Source organism: Vespa crabro, chromosome 14, assembly GCF_910589235.1.
Source record: "Vespa crabro chromosome 14, iyVesCrab1.2, whole genome shotgun sequence".
Lineage (NCBI taxonomy): Eukaryota > Metazoa > Arthropoda > Insecta > Hymenoptera > Vespidae > Vespa > Vespa crabro.
Window position 1 is genome coordinate 4992093 of NC_060968.1, and position 15771 is coordinate 5007863.

At 42.7% G+C, this 15771-nt stretch overlaps 2 protein-coding genes across 13 annotated transcripts in view; one reads left to right on the top strand and one right to left on the bottom strand.

Annotated features, from left to right (window-relative positions):
* Nucleotides 1-7350, bottom strand: part of LOC124429031 (collagen alpha chain CG42342) — an 89560-nt gene extending 82210 nt beyond the window's left edge. For 3 of the 12 annotated variants that reach the window (XM_046973745.1, XM_046973744.1, XM_046973746.1), the window contains exon 1: nucleotides 5792-7337. In XM_046973745.1, coding sequence (XP_046829701.1) covers nucleotides 5792-6200 — 409 coding nt within the window. In that variant the 5' untranslated portion in view covers nucleotides 6201-7337. Of the gene's footprint in view, nucleotides 1-5791 lie in introns of all 12 variants that reach the window. The other 9 variants (XM_046973752.1, XM_046973743.1, XM_046973753.1 and 6 more) reach the window with 7 other exon arrangements.
* Nucleotides 1-15771, top strand: part of LOC124429053 (carbonic anhydrase 7-like) — a 393187-nt gene that overhangs the window by 152251 nt on the left and 225165 nt on the right. The window lies entirely within an intron of this gene.

Here is a 15771-nt window from a genome sequence, read left to right on the forward strand (position 1 = left end):
GCGTAGGAGTTCGAATCGTGGGAGTGACGCAAATCGGCGGACACATAAAATTCTCTTGGATCACCGAGAGCAGCATTCTAATTTGGTTCTTCTCTCGTAACGACCGTGAACGAGCCGATAACGAGGACGGGCTTGTGTAACGATCCGATCCAGAAAAACGGATAACGTTTTGAGAGTAGTCGAATGGTGGAAAAAGAAAAAGAGGAAAGGGGAGGAAGTCGAGGAATGAAAGGAATCTCTGGTGCGAGGCAAAGATCGAATCGGTCGATCGACTTCACCGTCGATGAGCATCGACGCATCGGCAACGATCGTGACTTTTGCACGCTCCAGTGGACCTCGATGATCGCGCGTACCTAGCGCAAGAAGACCAAACCAAGATCGTACGTTCCATTCTCCTTCCTCGCCATCCTATCTCGTACTGCCGACAGTTATGCCCTCAGGCTTCTACAGAGGAGAAGGGTATCTCGAAAACGTCCTAGGATTCTCTTTACATCGTCTTACGAACAACGACGACGACGTGTTCGAAGATAAGTCTCTGACTTCCAACATTCTCTTTCTTCAAGGGTCTTGTATATTCGAGTTCGTACACTTAATAACCATAATAGAACTTTAGAGTACCCTCTCTTCTCTGGTGTTTCAAAAAAAAAGAAAAAAAAAGAAAAAAAAGAACTCTCGATGGACGTGAGACGGAGATATAATATGTACGTACTTAAATGTATAGGTTTCACAATACCGAAGAACACTTGCGTTTGTGAGAACGACGAGACTAGTGCGATGTAACGCTTTATTCGTAGCAAAACGAGCGTTGAAAATACCTTTCGCCTCTTTGTATCGAGCTCTTGGCCCCGCCGCCACTTGACGCTCATAGCAAGCCGTGATATTACTGCGACGTTGAAAGTTCCGTCGAATGTGAGATTAATGAGTCGACAGAAAGCCGGTAAACGTGCTTCATTATATGCTTTAATTGCACGGCTTTTGCTTGTTCGAAATATAAATCGGTTGACCCGCGTTATCGAGGGTCCTACGTTTGCCGGGATGTAATTTTATGCCAAATCTGCTGAATTCGGATTAATTTCCATTGACCTCAAATTTGTAGATCTCACCGACTCAACTCTGTCTATTTCAGAGATTTTTACGTTGTCTATCTCTTTGATATATCTTTCTTCGAAATCTGTCGATCCGAAACGCCGCCTTTATTTATCGAATTGAAAAAATGGAACGTACAAGTGTTCCCGCGTACGATCATTAAAATTCATACGCACGTTTTAATCACTATAGCGAATGTAATGGTAGACGTAACTCTGAAATCCCTCTCTGTTGCACTGGAAAAGGCACCGAGGCAAAGTGAAAGGGGAAGGAAATCGAAAAAGAAAGGGGGAAAAACGGGTCAGCGATTCCCTTTATCGGAACTCCTATTTTACTCCTCCTTCGCTTTGGAGTTTTATCATCGTCGTACTTGTATGTAAATACGCATGTCCGCGTGTGAGTCTATAGCTGAGAGAGTTCGGAACACAGCACGTATGACACGAACGAACAGAGGCACTTATATTCGCGAGCTAACCGCAGAAACTCGTGGTACGCGAGCGCGAATACAGTCACCGTGACTCGCTTCGACTAATTAAACGATATTTAAGCGAGCGGAAGGCAGAGGGGCATTGAAACGTAACGACCGACTGCGATTCATGCAAATTCAACGACTTCCGAGCCAAGCGTTTCTATCCTTCTCTTCCTCCCTTTTCTCCCTTCCCCTTATCTCTCCCTCTGGACCTTTTCCCTTTCCCTTTCTCTCTATCTCGGAAAGTGGCCTTTCGAAATCCCTTTGATTCGTGCGAATGAAATTGCCATAAATGACTTTCTCTCTACACTAAGACTCTTCGTCGGTACTTTATTCGACGGAGGAGTACTAGCGGCAATAGCGTTAGACTCGATGAAATATTGGGAACAATTCTGAAAGATTCGTTTTTGCTCGAACTAAGATAATCGAAAGTTTTACTTCCTCGTTAGCAACCGGACGAAATTAAAGGAACGTCGCCGAGAGATACTTTCAAACTTGAGATTCGGAGCAATATCGGACACGATTATGGTGGTCCAAGGATGCTGAGAGAAGAAAAAAGGAAAGAAAAAGAGGAGAAAGAAGAAAAAAGTTAGAGGCGAACATTTCTCGAGGAATAGCCTATACCAGAGTAGTTGTGACCATACGACCGTGAGAAAAAAAATTACACCGCTTGTCGAGAGCAAAAACTTGCTGCAGCTGCACGTTAGACGCAATCCAGACACACGTGCACCAATCGTAAATCGCACCTTCTCTACGTAAAGAAGTTTTCTGGTCGGAAAATGTGAATTTCGCTTTGTGACGTCTCTCAATGTGCGTACTTCTTCCTTTTCTCTCCCACTCTCTCTCTAAGGAGAAACTGTTGCGATACAAGTTTCGCGAGGAGGAAAGTTTAGCATGGCCCGTTTCTAACTACGGATATATCCGTAGTTAGGAACCCGAACACACGGGTGGTATGTGCACGGCAAGACAATGCATCACCCTTTTCCACCTTCTCTCTCTCTCTCTCTCTCTCTCTCTTTGTCACGGTTATAGGGATCTGAAATAGGCAGTAATTTGGTTTCGCTACGAACGAGCATGAGAGAGAGAGAGAGAAAGAGAGAAAGAAGGCAAAGCTATACTCCAAGGAAAGTAGTAGTAGGAGGAAGCGGGCGTGCGTCTGTACAGCAAAGAGTTTACAGCGTTCATAAATTTCCTTTGACGCGGAAAGATCGACGATGCGTGACGTCGATAGATTCCAAATCTATCTCGCATCCCAACCTCCTTTTTTATTACTTTTATTATTATCTTGCCGAAAATGTTATGAAGATTCTTTGACATTTGATTTAATCATACTTTTACTAGATAATAATGAAAATGAAATTGTATCGATTGTCTCTGTTTTTCAATGTAATTGACCCAATAATTCTAGATTTTTTTTCTACAAACTAGATTCGAGGGGCTTCTAAAAATAGAACCCTCAGGTGAGGGATGCTGCAATGTCACGTGTGATGATCTAGAAAGGGCCAATGCACGATGAACAAGGTATTCTTTGAGATCGAAATCCTCAATATAGCCGGGGTAAGCTTTGTCCGTGTGAACCAAAGTCGACCACCCTCTTTCTCTTTCTCTCGTTCCTTCTTTCTTCCTTTAGGCATGCCATTGCGATGCTATTCACGCGCGTACACTTCGACGGACAAGATATTTCGTCAGAGAACACGCTTTATTCTCATCGACTATCATATATATATATATATATATATATACACGCTGTACAGGATTCGATAAATTGTACGAGCTGTCTTATATCAACGACAAAACGTTTCGTGGAACGTGTCGCACTGGATCTGACAGGTCTCTTAGTTCGAAAAGAACGCGTTAGTTACGGATGGCTGAATACTAAATATACATTTTTTGATATCATTAATTATTTGAGTGAGTTCTGACTTGATAAAAATAGAGCGTCATTCCATTATTTAAAATATCATAATTGCATTTACAATTATTGAAGAATCTTTTTTCACCTCAACAGCAACGAATTTACTTTCACCGCAAGTTCCGAGAAGGAAAACCGCATTGTCTCTTTAAGCGGTCAATCGATAGACCCCCGACTCAATAGCTTTGGTGCGAAAGAAAAAGGAAAAAGAAACTCGAGCCAATTTATCTTCTTAACACGTCCTTTAATCAGATTTAGCCTTCCCTAAATACACTCCTCCCTCGATAAAGGAACCGAGTCATTGTTGTGGTGGTTACCTCGAAAGAATAGCGTGCGAGTGGACATACAACGCACAGTTATCGACGATATAGAGGGTATATAGGATACTCGGCTGGCTCGTCGTTAACGTTCGCTCCAGAGGACAGTGCGAGAGAAGCGGAAGAGCTACATAACAGGAAGAGGGAGGTCGACGCGAAGGAGAGAGAGAATAGATACGAGCTTCCTACGAGGGAGGAAAAGATTTATGATGCTCGTGCGTCAGCCAGCACGTCTCAATTTCGGGATGCCGCGAGTCAGGAGCCGTACTCGGTTCTCCCTCTCTCTCTCTCTCTCTCTCTCTCTCTCTCTTTTTTCCCTTTGTTGTCCTACGGGGAGATGAGAGAAAAGGAGAGAAAAGAGAAAGAGGGTGAGAGGATAGTACGGCGATAAGAGGAGCGGGCAACAAAAAAACTCGCTGAGATAGGGGTTAGTGCGGGCGAGAAGAAAGAACACGGAAGCCGTCGAACCGAGCAACGCGCGCGAGCTCTGCGAACTTTCTTCCCTTTTTTTAGCACATCGTTCCTCGCACACCTTGGATTACGTCGAAGTAAATGCTCGGCCGCTTCTATTAACCCTTTTCTTTTTACTCCCATTTTTCACCACATTCACCTACGGCGTCTTCATCATGGCAAGAATTCATCAAAACTCGTTAATATCGAAATGAACTTTTCATTGGATAATGTGAAAGCTGCGAATAGAACTCTGGTTATTAGTTATACGAAAATAGAAAGTTGTACGAAACTATATTTGTAAATCGTTTGATTTCGATTTCATTTCAGATCTAGAAATTCGAGTCGTCCGGCTTTTTCGCAAAAAAATTTTCCTTCGTCTCAAACATAGCTCAACTTTTACTATGTACTCTGATAAGATTTTATCGAAAGTGGAAATAAAAGGAAGAAATTAAATCTCTCAGCGGTTTCCTCAGGAAAAATAACGCACGGTCGAAGATACATCTATGGCTCGTAAATTCCGTCAGTGGAGTTCAAGTTTCACGACGATTTCTCTCTTTCTTTTACTCTACTCCGAGGATCCGTCCTAAGTAAACACGCGTCTCTCCTTTGTTTCAAGCTCGACGGGTTACAAAAAGAAGTCGTTGTCTTTCTACCAAAGGCACATTATTTTTCCTCGCCGTACAAATTTTCCCGCGATAAGCCAGAGGGTAGAGAAAGATAAAGAGAGAGAGAGAGAGAGAGGGAGGGAGAGGGAGGGAGAGAGAGAGAGAGAGAAAGAAGTCATCGATTAGTTGCAGTCGCCGGACAGAAAGCAAGGATCGCGAGGAGCCGATAAAACGGAGCGACTATTAACGCCGGAAATTGCGGAGAATCGTCGATTATTCCGTCGGCAGAGAAAACGCCAACGAATTCGAAAGTTCACGATGTGATCCTCGCCGTGCTTGCCGAGAGGACAATTTTAATATGACTTTTATGAAACGTTCTCGCTCTTATTTTACTCTGAATAACACGGAACGCGATATCGTTTCCAGTTTGAAATTTTCCGCGTGAAAGCTATCCGGAAATATTCTCTAGAATTATTCGCATTCCGTTCTTAGGACTTTCGCGAAGCAATCACGAGTTCCTTTTACATAACACAAAGGAGAGATTCGCCTACACGTTTGCCCTTTTCTATTTAAAAAATCGCCGATATGTACGATCGATTCCTTCTTACATAGCGAAACGACAAAGGAAGTAATCTTTCGAGATCGAAATTCACGCTGTTTCCAGAGCTCTTTGTTCGCAAAAATCGAAGACGCTATCTTCTCACAGATTGTATTGTTGTACTTTGCGGGATAAGGTACTTTTTTTTACTCTTGAATAGAAACTTTCGATGTATAAAATTGTTAAGATTGCTCGACAAAGGACACATTTTTATTTGCAACAGTTGCAGAATGTTGTCCACTTTAGTAGCGACAATTAGTACTCTATCTTCTTCGATTCTGAGAAATGAAAGAGAAACGAATTGGTTCAGGTGGCATCGTCCGTTATACTAAAGAGGAAGAGGAAACGCACCTGGTGGACAATTGCACTCGGTGACGTCGCGTTTGATCCTGAAGAGTGCCGCCGAGGCAGCACTCGCGGGTGCGAGCCTGTGTTGCTCAAATTCTTCGCGCAGCTCCCTCCTAAGCCTCTGCACGAGGACATCCGGCGTCTCCTGGATCCTGCATCGGGCCTCCAGACTCCCGATCCTCGATTCCAAGCGCATCTCGCGATACGTCAGTATCCCTGACACGGCGAGACTCGCGAGACAGAGGGCGCACATCATCCAATTTATACAGGACTCCTTACGGAAGTTCATCGTCATCGTCGGGACGATCGGCGTCGACGTGATTATGTCGTCGTTCGCACGATTACGTTCCTTCTTTTCCCTGGGCGCGTTCGGCAAAGAGGACCACTCGGTGACAAGTCCCGAGGATTCCATCTTCTCCACCTCCTCAAGATTCTCCACCGATTCGAAGACTTCAGGCGCGCCTCATAATCGACTTCCAATCGATCTTTCCCTTTACGAGCGATTCCACGCCGGCATTGTCCGGTTGGAAGCACGCAGCATGCTTTTCCTAGCGTTACTCGAGGTCTTTTCTTTCTATATGTGCGTATACAAGATATATATCTTTTCCTTCGATCGATCGATCCCACTCGCGTCTAATCGAACGTACGATCGAGCACCTACTCGGATTAACTATCGCGTTACACGTTTCCAACAACAAGTCTCTCCTTTCCTTCAAACTACCAACAAACCGACTAGTATAGCAACTAGGTATAGCAACTCTCCCGCGAAATACAAACTTTCTATCGTGCAAAACGCGCGCGTCCAAGGAACTTTTGTTCTTTTTCGAAATAAGAAGAAATCTCTCTCTCTCTCTTTCTCTCTCTCTCTCTCTCTCTCTCTCTCTCTCTCTTTCTTTCTTGAGGAAAGCTAAAGAGTCGCGTTCGGGGAAAAAGTAACTCGGGAATGGCGCGAATACGAAGCTCACGGTATGGCATTCGCAGTACGACTGGATGTGGTGGGGCGACGCTCCGTTGAGGGCCGAGGGTTCGTCGGTTCGCGCGCGCTCGCCTTCGCTCGGCCGTCTTCGTGGTCTCTAGCCACCGACTCATCCACCGCCGACCGGCGGCGGACGCGCGTGGAGGACGATCGCTCGACCTAACGTCCACTTCCATTCGCACTGATTCGCCCCCACTGCCCCCCACCATACACGTTCTCAGACCCCACCACCTTCATGCCGCCTCCACACGTTCGTTCTCTCTCTCTTTCTCTTTCTTGCACCACCATCAGACACAAGCATTGCCACAGCCACCGCTCTCGAGGCTCCTTTTTTCCTCCTTGCCCGTTTTTTCCTCGCTGCCCATTATCCACTCGGATTACACGGTTGTGAGCACGAACAGGACTCTGAAACTTCTGCGTCGCGATCTTCAAAACTCGAAAGGGCTACGTATTCGACCGGTTGTCGCAAAAGAGAGAAAGAGAGAGAAAGAGAAAGGAAACGGGATGTTCGATAGGCTCGTGTCGAGTGTCGCCAAGTTTTACGTTCACTGTCGGCCATCGAAACTCCGACAAATTGAGCGGTCCGTCCAGCGTGACAGCTTAATTCCTGACCGGCATCCTTCGCGACTATCAATTAGTAGATCGCCGCTTGTCGATTCGAACGAACCTCTCTTCCGCCTACCTACGAAAGGGGAATTTTAATAGGAGAACTCAACGCTAACACACATCGCTAGGGGTGTCCCTAAGTGTACGCACAAACACGTTTACGAAGGACTTCATAATCGACTGAGATCGATCGATCGAATCGAAATACTAGCTCGACGGATATATGCACGCGTGCTTTCTCTCTCTCTCTCTCTCTCTCTCTCTCTCTCTTTCTCTCTCTGTACATCGGCGACCCCTCTTTGCTACCGCCCAATCGCCGACGGAGGAAGCGATTATGGACTACATCCTGGAACGTATCTACACCGTATGAACGTATGTACGTATGTTGTACGTTCGATGCGATGCGATGCGATGCTGAATCGACCGTCCTGACATCCTCGTGATGTCCACCCTAGAGAGAAAACCATAGGGGGGCTGATAGGAAGCTGGACGATCATGGGAAATCGATTGGAAATTTAATTTTCTTAGTCTTTTAACGTATCCTTGTTTTTCAATGAGTCTCGATAATGACAGGAGAAAGAAGTGAATCTTAATTATCATAAATGATTTCAGAGAGATCGATGAATATGCAATTTAACGTCAGTCAAATCTGAAGCATTCTACCTTAGTTAGAAAACAGCTGAGACAGCTGTGCAATCAAAACTTATCGACTCATACTCCTATTCCGTATACCAGTTAAAAAAAAAAAAGCTTTAACATCCATTAATAGCTTCGTGCACGTGCCAACGATGAACGTCGGACATAGTTTTCCAGTCGGCCAAGTGGAAGCCGAACTTGTCCATTCCTCATTTTGGTCTGTTCACTAAGATCTTACTTTCAATATCCTTTTTTAAAGATCAAACGTCATACTACGCAGGATTATTCTCTGTAATCGAATTAAGGCTATATCCAGTATGATATTCGATCGGATCGAAAAGAGAAACTTGTGGGAAAGAATACTCCAGGCATTATTGGAAAAGTAATCCGTATTTGTTCTCATCCATCAGAACTGATATGATGTTACAGCTGGATATATGAAAAAAAAAAAAACAAAAAAAAAACAAAAAAAAAACAAAAAAAAAAAACAAAAAGAGAAAAAACAGGAGAAAAAAAATCGCAAGAAAGAATCTGAAATAAAACTCATAGCAGAAAATCAACACTATTTTACGTATAGGTATTCGCTCTCTTCTAATTTCATTCGTACAATCAATTTCCCACGGAAAAAGAGAGACAGATGTATATACAATAGGAAGCTATTTACATAGGCACTGACACGTAACGATGTTCCACGCATTTGTCGATCGAACGCGTTTAAAACGAGAAGAGAGACATATTGTGGCATAAAGATTACGATATCGATAAGCGTAGAAAGAATGTATCTACTAGCTCATTATCATTGGCGCATAGATACATTGCTATAAGTTATAAAATTCTAAGTTGGGAAAAGAGAAAGCGAGCGGGTAAACGTTCCTTTGACACTTGGAAAGGGAAAACATTTTGTAGTTGGGCTCTTTCGGAGACGCACGCGTCGCATTCCAATCCGCTGTCGTCCCAAATTCCCTCGAATCGTTTCGTAGAACCTATCTCCTTGCCTTTTCTCGGTCAAACTGATATTAGTCGATCGAGAAGAAAAAAGTAGAGGTTAAGAACAGAGAAGTGATATTTTTCATTTCGTTTCGTTCGCTCGTTCAAAAGGGCTTCCTTCTTTATCTCTCAGCGTGACCGCGTCCACTTAAGAACTTACACGGACGAATCACCGGAATTTACTGTCTTTTAGCACGCATATCGTGGATTTTAAGAGCGGTGAAATGTTTCATAAATTTCACTCACCTCGCCGCTGAGATAAGCGTAATGTTTTTTGGAAAAGTGATCGGTAAGGGTAAGCTTTTCGATTCGTTTCAATTCGAATTTGTGTCCTTAGATATTTTTTATAATTTTCACCTATTCCATCGATTTATACGATCTTCGTGGGAAGTCCTCGTTTCTCAGGCAAACGGAATTTCATAAAGAACAAGAAATAGAAATATAACCCATTCGATGGTACATCTCGATGTTCAATATTTCTCAAATTGCGTCTCATATGAAGTACCCATCTTCATAAAGGCAAGTGAAATGGGAGAACCTTATGAGACACTCGTTCGAATTCATAATGTCAAAGTATTTATTAAAATTTAATTGTGAAAGGAATAAGAAATGAACGTTGAGAGCCACGGTGATGCGATCGTGTATCGAGGGGTGAAGTTTCTATCGTTGTGGTTAAAAAGTCATCACGGCCGATGCCCTCTTCACGGCACGTTGGTCATCGTTGGGGTGCGGTAGGAGTCGCATTATGTCGCGTTTCCGCCAGGAAACAGGCGCAGTCGGGACATCGACAGTCTCCACCTCATTTCCGAGCCACTCCGAGCTAGGATACGTGTTCTATGGACCGCGTAGGCGAATCTCCAAGAAACTAACCACGATACAAATCCTTTTTGTTCCTTCCTCTCGAGATGTAATCTGCGGAAATCATCTCCAACCAGTTTCGTACAAGTTATTGCACTTTATTTTTCTTGCCACTTCTGTCAGTAATTATACGCTGACTTCAGCTTTCTTTTTCAACGATAACCTTGACGCGTTAAGGAAATTGTCATTTAATCGTACAACTTTGTTATCATTCTGCTTCATTGAAAAATTTTTTCTCCTGAATCCTTTATTTCGAATCGTACCTGCATACATGTCGTTTCATTACTTTTTTCTATAAACTCGCAGCAAAATACATACATAAGTATCAATCAAACAGATCGTGTAATATTTTCAACCCTTTAGCTTTCAACTCGTTACACGTTTATTTGTCAGTTTATAAAGACTCTACGTTTGGCCGACTCCTCCGCGAATGGGTCGATCGATCGTAGCTAAATTCCGCATTAAGGTGTTCTCCTTCTCGCATTTATTCCGTCCGCAACTATTTCAAGAGATGTTTGATGAGATTTCATATATGAAGGTTCACGCTAAAGAAAGTCTAACCAATTTAGACGAACCCAATTGATTTAATTTCGACGCGGAAAATGATGATTCCAATTCGAACGCCAAACACATCTCCAAAATAACGAATGTGCATACTTAATCTTTGTTCCCATTAACTATTTTGACGTACGACTCATACTGCGGAAACGATAACAGACAACCCGACGTCGATTCTATTTCGAGAAAATCGATCTAAAACGTGGAAAATCAAATAAACTCTCACAGTATGTTTGTACGGAAGGCAAGCTGGCGTTGTATGTAAAAATGTGTTGTCGCACAAAAAAAAAAAAGCAAATACAAAAAAAGAAAATAAAAATGAATGAAATATAAATGCGTTGGGACAGTGTAAAGAGAATTATCATCGGAAATACCGAATTCCGGCATCAGCAGTTGCAACATTTTTCTCGATTACGTCGATGAGATAAATCACGATAGGTGAAAAAAATGAAAAATCGCCGATTTTCTAATAAATCGTGACTCTAACGAATAGATCGATCGATCCAATCGCTAATTCAAACCTTTACAATTCGTTACGTTTGTTCCTGGTGAGCAAAGATAAAAGGGCTTCGAACTCAAGACAATTATTTCGGGGATTCGAACGATAACGAGCATTGATAGTCTATCGATTTTTTGCTCGAACAAAAAGAAGAGAGAGAGAGAGAGAGAGAGATACAAAAATGAAAGAACGGATAAGAGAGTAAGAGAAGGGTGAAGGGACAAGCGTGGGTCGACGGACACGTTCCACAGCTCTAAAACAGCCTCTCATTTCGGGGGCGAATCGGAATCCAGCCCTGCGAATGTGTCTGCACGTGCAGTCTTTCTCTCTCTCTCTCTCTCTCTCTCTCTCTCTCCCTCTCTTTCGTAGGAAAGAGAGAGGGCTGCACGTTTTGCGCGAGGGAGGAGGGCAGTCAATGCGCAGTTTGTATTCCGCTCGGCAGAAAAGACTCGTTCGTTACCGTATACCTCCCGACGCACTCGGCAAAACTCGTCGTCGTCTCTTGCTCTCATACTACTGTCACCCTCTCTTTCTCTCTTGTTTTCTCTCATCGTGGGCCAGCTTCCCCTTCTCTAGTCGCACCAAACTCGTGACTTTGTATTCATGACGATATGCCGACGAAAGATATGCGTTCAACGCGACGTATTAATTTTCCATTAATGGAAATCGCAAAACGTTTTCCACACGAATCTCCAGTCATACTCTTGGAAGAAAGGACCAAGCGATGCCCCTTTGAATACCACGAAAGAACCATCAGTTGTCTTCAAAACCAGATATTCGTGAGTTGTCATCAATTTGTGGACGGTGATTAATTTCATCAGATTGCAAGTCAACTGTTATACTTTTCATTGATGTGGATGTACAGTTTAATAGAACATGATGTACGTGTAATCGTTATTAATTTTGTTTTTAGATTGCCGCATGACAAATCTCGATAGAAATTTTCTCTTTTCTTCGTGAACATAATGGATACCTTTAAGCCTTTCATTATCCTCTATCTTGATGTTATCTTAAGTGCTACCGTAATGACAGTTTCGAAAATATTAACGAGTCATTGTTATCCGCCTACAAAAAGAGCCCCTTTTCAAGTTTATACTACTTATTACTTTGCAAGCGCAAGGAAACGATCGAGGGAGGAAAACATGAAAGGAACAGCGTACAGGTGGTAGATGGTAGGGTGGGATAAGGAAAAGGACTGAAAGTTAATGGTCAGTGGCCTTGGTCGCTCCGACTCGATTCCTCGCTCGTACCAAGAACTACGAGAAGCCTCTCGAATAATGGGTCAAGCGAATTTAGAAAGAAGAGAAATCCTTTAAAGGTTCTCACTAAAAATAGAATTCGCGTTTCAATGCTTTACCACGCGAGGCAGGAATTTTTAATGAACTATATTTCGTGCAAAATCGTTATTTTACTTAACGCCTTAAATAGATATACTTACGAGTTTTAACTTTGTTTTAAAATGGCGCAAAGTAATTTTACGACCGTCTTCTCTCCTACGCGTATCAATAACCTCTTAATTTTATCCCTCTCTTGAAAGTCAACGAGCCATAAAACGCGAGTGAATATCTCGTGCGTCGTTCTACCAAGGGGATTATGGATCTCAAGACGGGGAGAATGAACGGATTGACAACTTAATATGCTCGAGAAGTAACAAGAGATGCCTGAAGAAGGTTCATGTTGGTCAAAAGGGAAGAAGGAAGAAGAGGAAAAAGAAGAAAGTCAGCGATGACGTTCGAGTTGCAACAGCTGTTGCAAGGAATAACTATGTTATTACATGACGCGAGCCACTTAATCTAGAACGCCTCCCTATATTGCCTTCGTTTCTCGTGACTAGAGAAGGTGTTTAAAGCGGGTGTCTTGCATTTTTCTACCCATATTTTTTCCCAGAAAGATTTTTTCACCACATTCATATCAACACATCTCGAGGATAGTTGAGATAAAAGGAGATCAAAGAAAGAAGAGAAAAAGAGTAGATTTATTTTCTCGCGGGATACTACCAGAGAACGAACGAACGATTGTTTATTTTCGTGCGAACGATATAGTGAAACGATGTCGGTTAATACTGGGGTGACAAGACAAGTGGGTACTTCCCTCTCCGTACGACCGGTCGGATGAAGAAGCAACGAGGGGTCTTGTCACCGTCGCGTTATTGGCTAGACAAGGAGCGTATACCCTCTCTTTCTCTTTATTTCTCTCTCCAGACTTGCCTCCTAGATGGACAGGAGATGAAACTCTGCAAGATGATATACCTCGTAAACCGGTTCGTCTTAAGCTTAAGTAATGACCGAAGATGTAACGATAGGCTCTTACTTGATTTTTACAAGAGGGCAACGATAAAGCAACGAAGTTCTCTTTCTCTTTTTCGCTTTCTCTCTCTTCCCTTTCCCTCCTCTCTCTCTCTCTCTCTCTCTCTCTCTCTCTCTCTCTCTCTTTTTCTCTCTAGCTGCTATGGTTACTATCGTTGATCGCGTGTCTCTCCGCTTCAGGAATTTATTCTTTCTTGATCGATTTCTTCCGATAAAAGATTCGAGCATATAATTAATTAACGAGACAATTTATATGATTTTAAATATTATGAATGTAAATATATTTATTTTTTCGATTCCGTTACTCGCCGCCTCTTCATTCTTTCCCTTGAGATTTTCACTTTGAGAAAAAGTAATGCTATCGTTGACGTACATAACGCAAAGAAAATAAAACGAAACGGTCACGTTTGAAAGACTCGCATAACTTTTCTTTTTCTTTTTTTAAGCTTCGTTTGGAAGGAAAAATAGAAAGAAGAATTTGTCTGATATAAAAAAAAAAAAAAAAAGAAAATAATAAAAAAATGAGAAAGAAAGAAAGGTTCTTTGGAGAGTCTTGAAGGCTGCTCCAGGCTCGTTTTATCCGCAAACCTTCAAGTAACGGCCTCAGGCAAGAACGCGAAACGTCACTACAGTTGCTTTTGCTTATGCTAGCGTAAGCGTAAGAGTAAGACTAGAAGGAGAACGAAAGAGAATAAAGAGAGGACAACGTATCAACTTATGACAACTCGATGATAGTATCTACTCTTGGAAAGCTTGGTATATGAAAAGGAAGAGAACCCTTATGTGTATTCTTTCGTTGCTTTTAGAGACAGAAAATAAACGAAGAAGACAAGAACTACTACGGAGAGAAAAACGAAGAAGGGAACATTGAAAAGTACCTATATCTTCCTATGGGATACACTGGTATTACCGTGCAAGTTTGAGTATTTGGTATTTGGTGAAAGAAAACCAAGGTAGCAAAAGCACCCGATACACTTGGTAAAGGAAACGAAGAGAGTTAAATAAATAGCGAAACGGCGAAGCAGAGAGTCCTCTTACATGGCAGGCAAGAGTCTAAAGAGATGTTGCTGGTGAAGCTTGGTGGATAGAAACTATTGCTTGAAGAAATTGCGTTTGTTGTCCTGTGATGAGCAGACTTCTTCTCTAAGTCGAAAACTTTGTTCGCTATTCGGGTCAAGTGTCATCGAATCACGACAGGGCTACGGTTCTTGCGTAAACATTCGTATGAGGTATCGTGTTTCTTCTTGATGGTAATATCGAGCTGGCCCGCAAAGCAATGATCATCGCCTCGTAGCGTATCAAAGAGATCCTTTAGATTCTTTGGAAAGAGAGAGAGAGAGAAAGAGGGAGAGAGGGAGGTAGAGAGAAAGAAAAAGAGACCACACGAGCTGCCACTTGAGAGGAATCACGGTATTCGCTTGATCCTTCTTCTTCTTTCTTCTTCTTTTCTTTGTATTCTCGTGTTTGGGATCGAAGGCCACTCGTATCACCATCTCTCGGCCGATCATCGCGATTTTCTTCTTCCTTTCGCGAGCTCGTCGCTGCTGTCTATTCCATTCTCTCTCTCTCTCTCTCTCTCTCTCTCTCTATCTCTTTCTCTCTCTTTCTCTCTCTTTCTCTCTCTCTCTCTCCATCTCTCGTAGCAGCCCCTCCGTCAGCCTCCGGATATCGCTCGGGACAGGGTCTTTGTACCGTAATAGCAGGAAGACGATAATCGCCGTGAATACCACGAATCGTCAGCAATCGACGCGGATGCTTTCCTAAGCCCACACGCGTGTAAGGGAGCTACCTAGATACCAAAGTCTCTCTATCTCTCATTCTCGCGATTTCACTTACTCTCGAGTACCTGTCTGGACCAGTTCGCTCTTCATCAAACTAAATTTCCTTTCCTCTATATGTTACAGTTATTTTTCTTCTCCATGAACAAACGAGTCGTGCACACGAGTACATACGAAAGACTCCTCCCTCTTCCGTTCGCGTGACTCTCTCTCACTCTCTGTCTCTAATAGAATATCCTGCTTCTCTTGCTTTATTAATAATTATATGAGCTCTTACGAGATTATCGCAGCAACTTGACGATTCTTGACGGTAAAAACGTGCAATCATTATACCTCGTGTTAAACGCTCCTTTTACCAACGTCACCATTGTGTCCAAATGAAACAATGGCAAACTACTACTTGCTACTTTTTAGTCGGGCTTTGAACAAAATGAACTAAAGTCAGGCGGCATAGTTCAGCTAAAGCTTAGAATAGAAGTCGCTCGTTCGCGTGGTTGACGCACGTTCTCGACTGGTAATAAACGACGCCTTCGCCGTTTTCTGTTATCTTGATTGTGGCATCTGTGTTTTCCACTGACGAGACGGTCCCTGCCGGCATTAGTCACACCAACGCCTCCTTTTTTATAGATCCAAAATTTCAGTCTTTTATCTGTCTTTTAATTAAAAAAAAAAAAGAAAAAAGAAAAAAAAGAAAAAGAGAAGAAAAAAGAGGAAAGAAAAAAGAAAAAAGAAAAATTAGAAAAAATCTTCTCTGATTAATGCAAAAATTCTCGATGTCG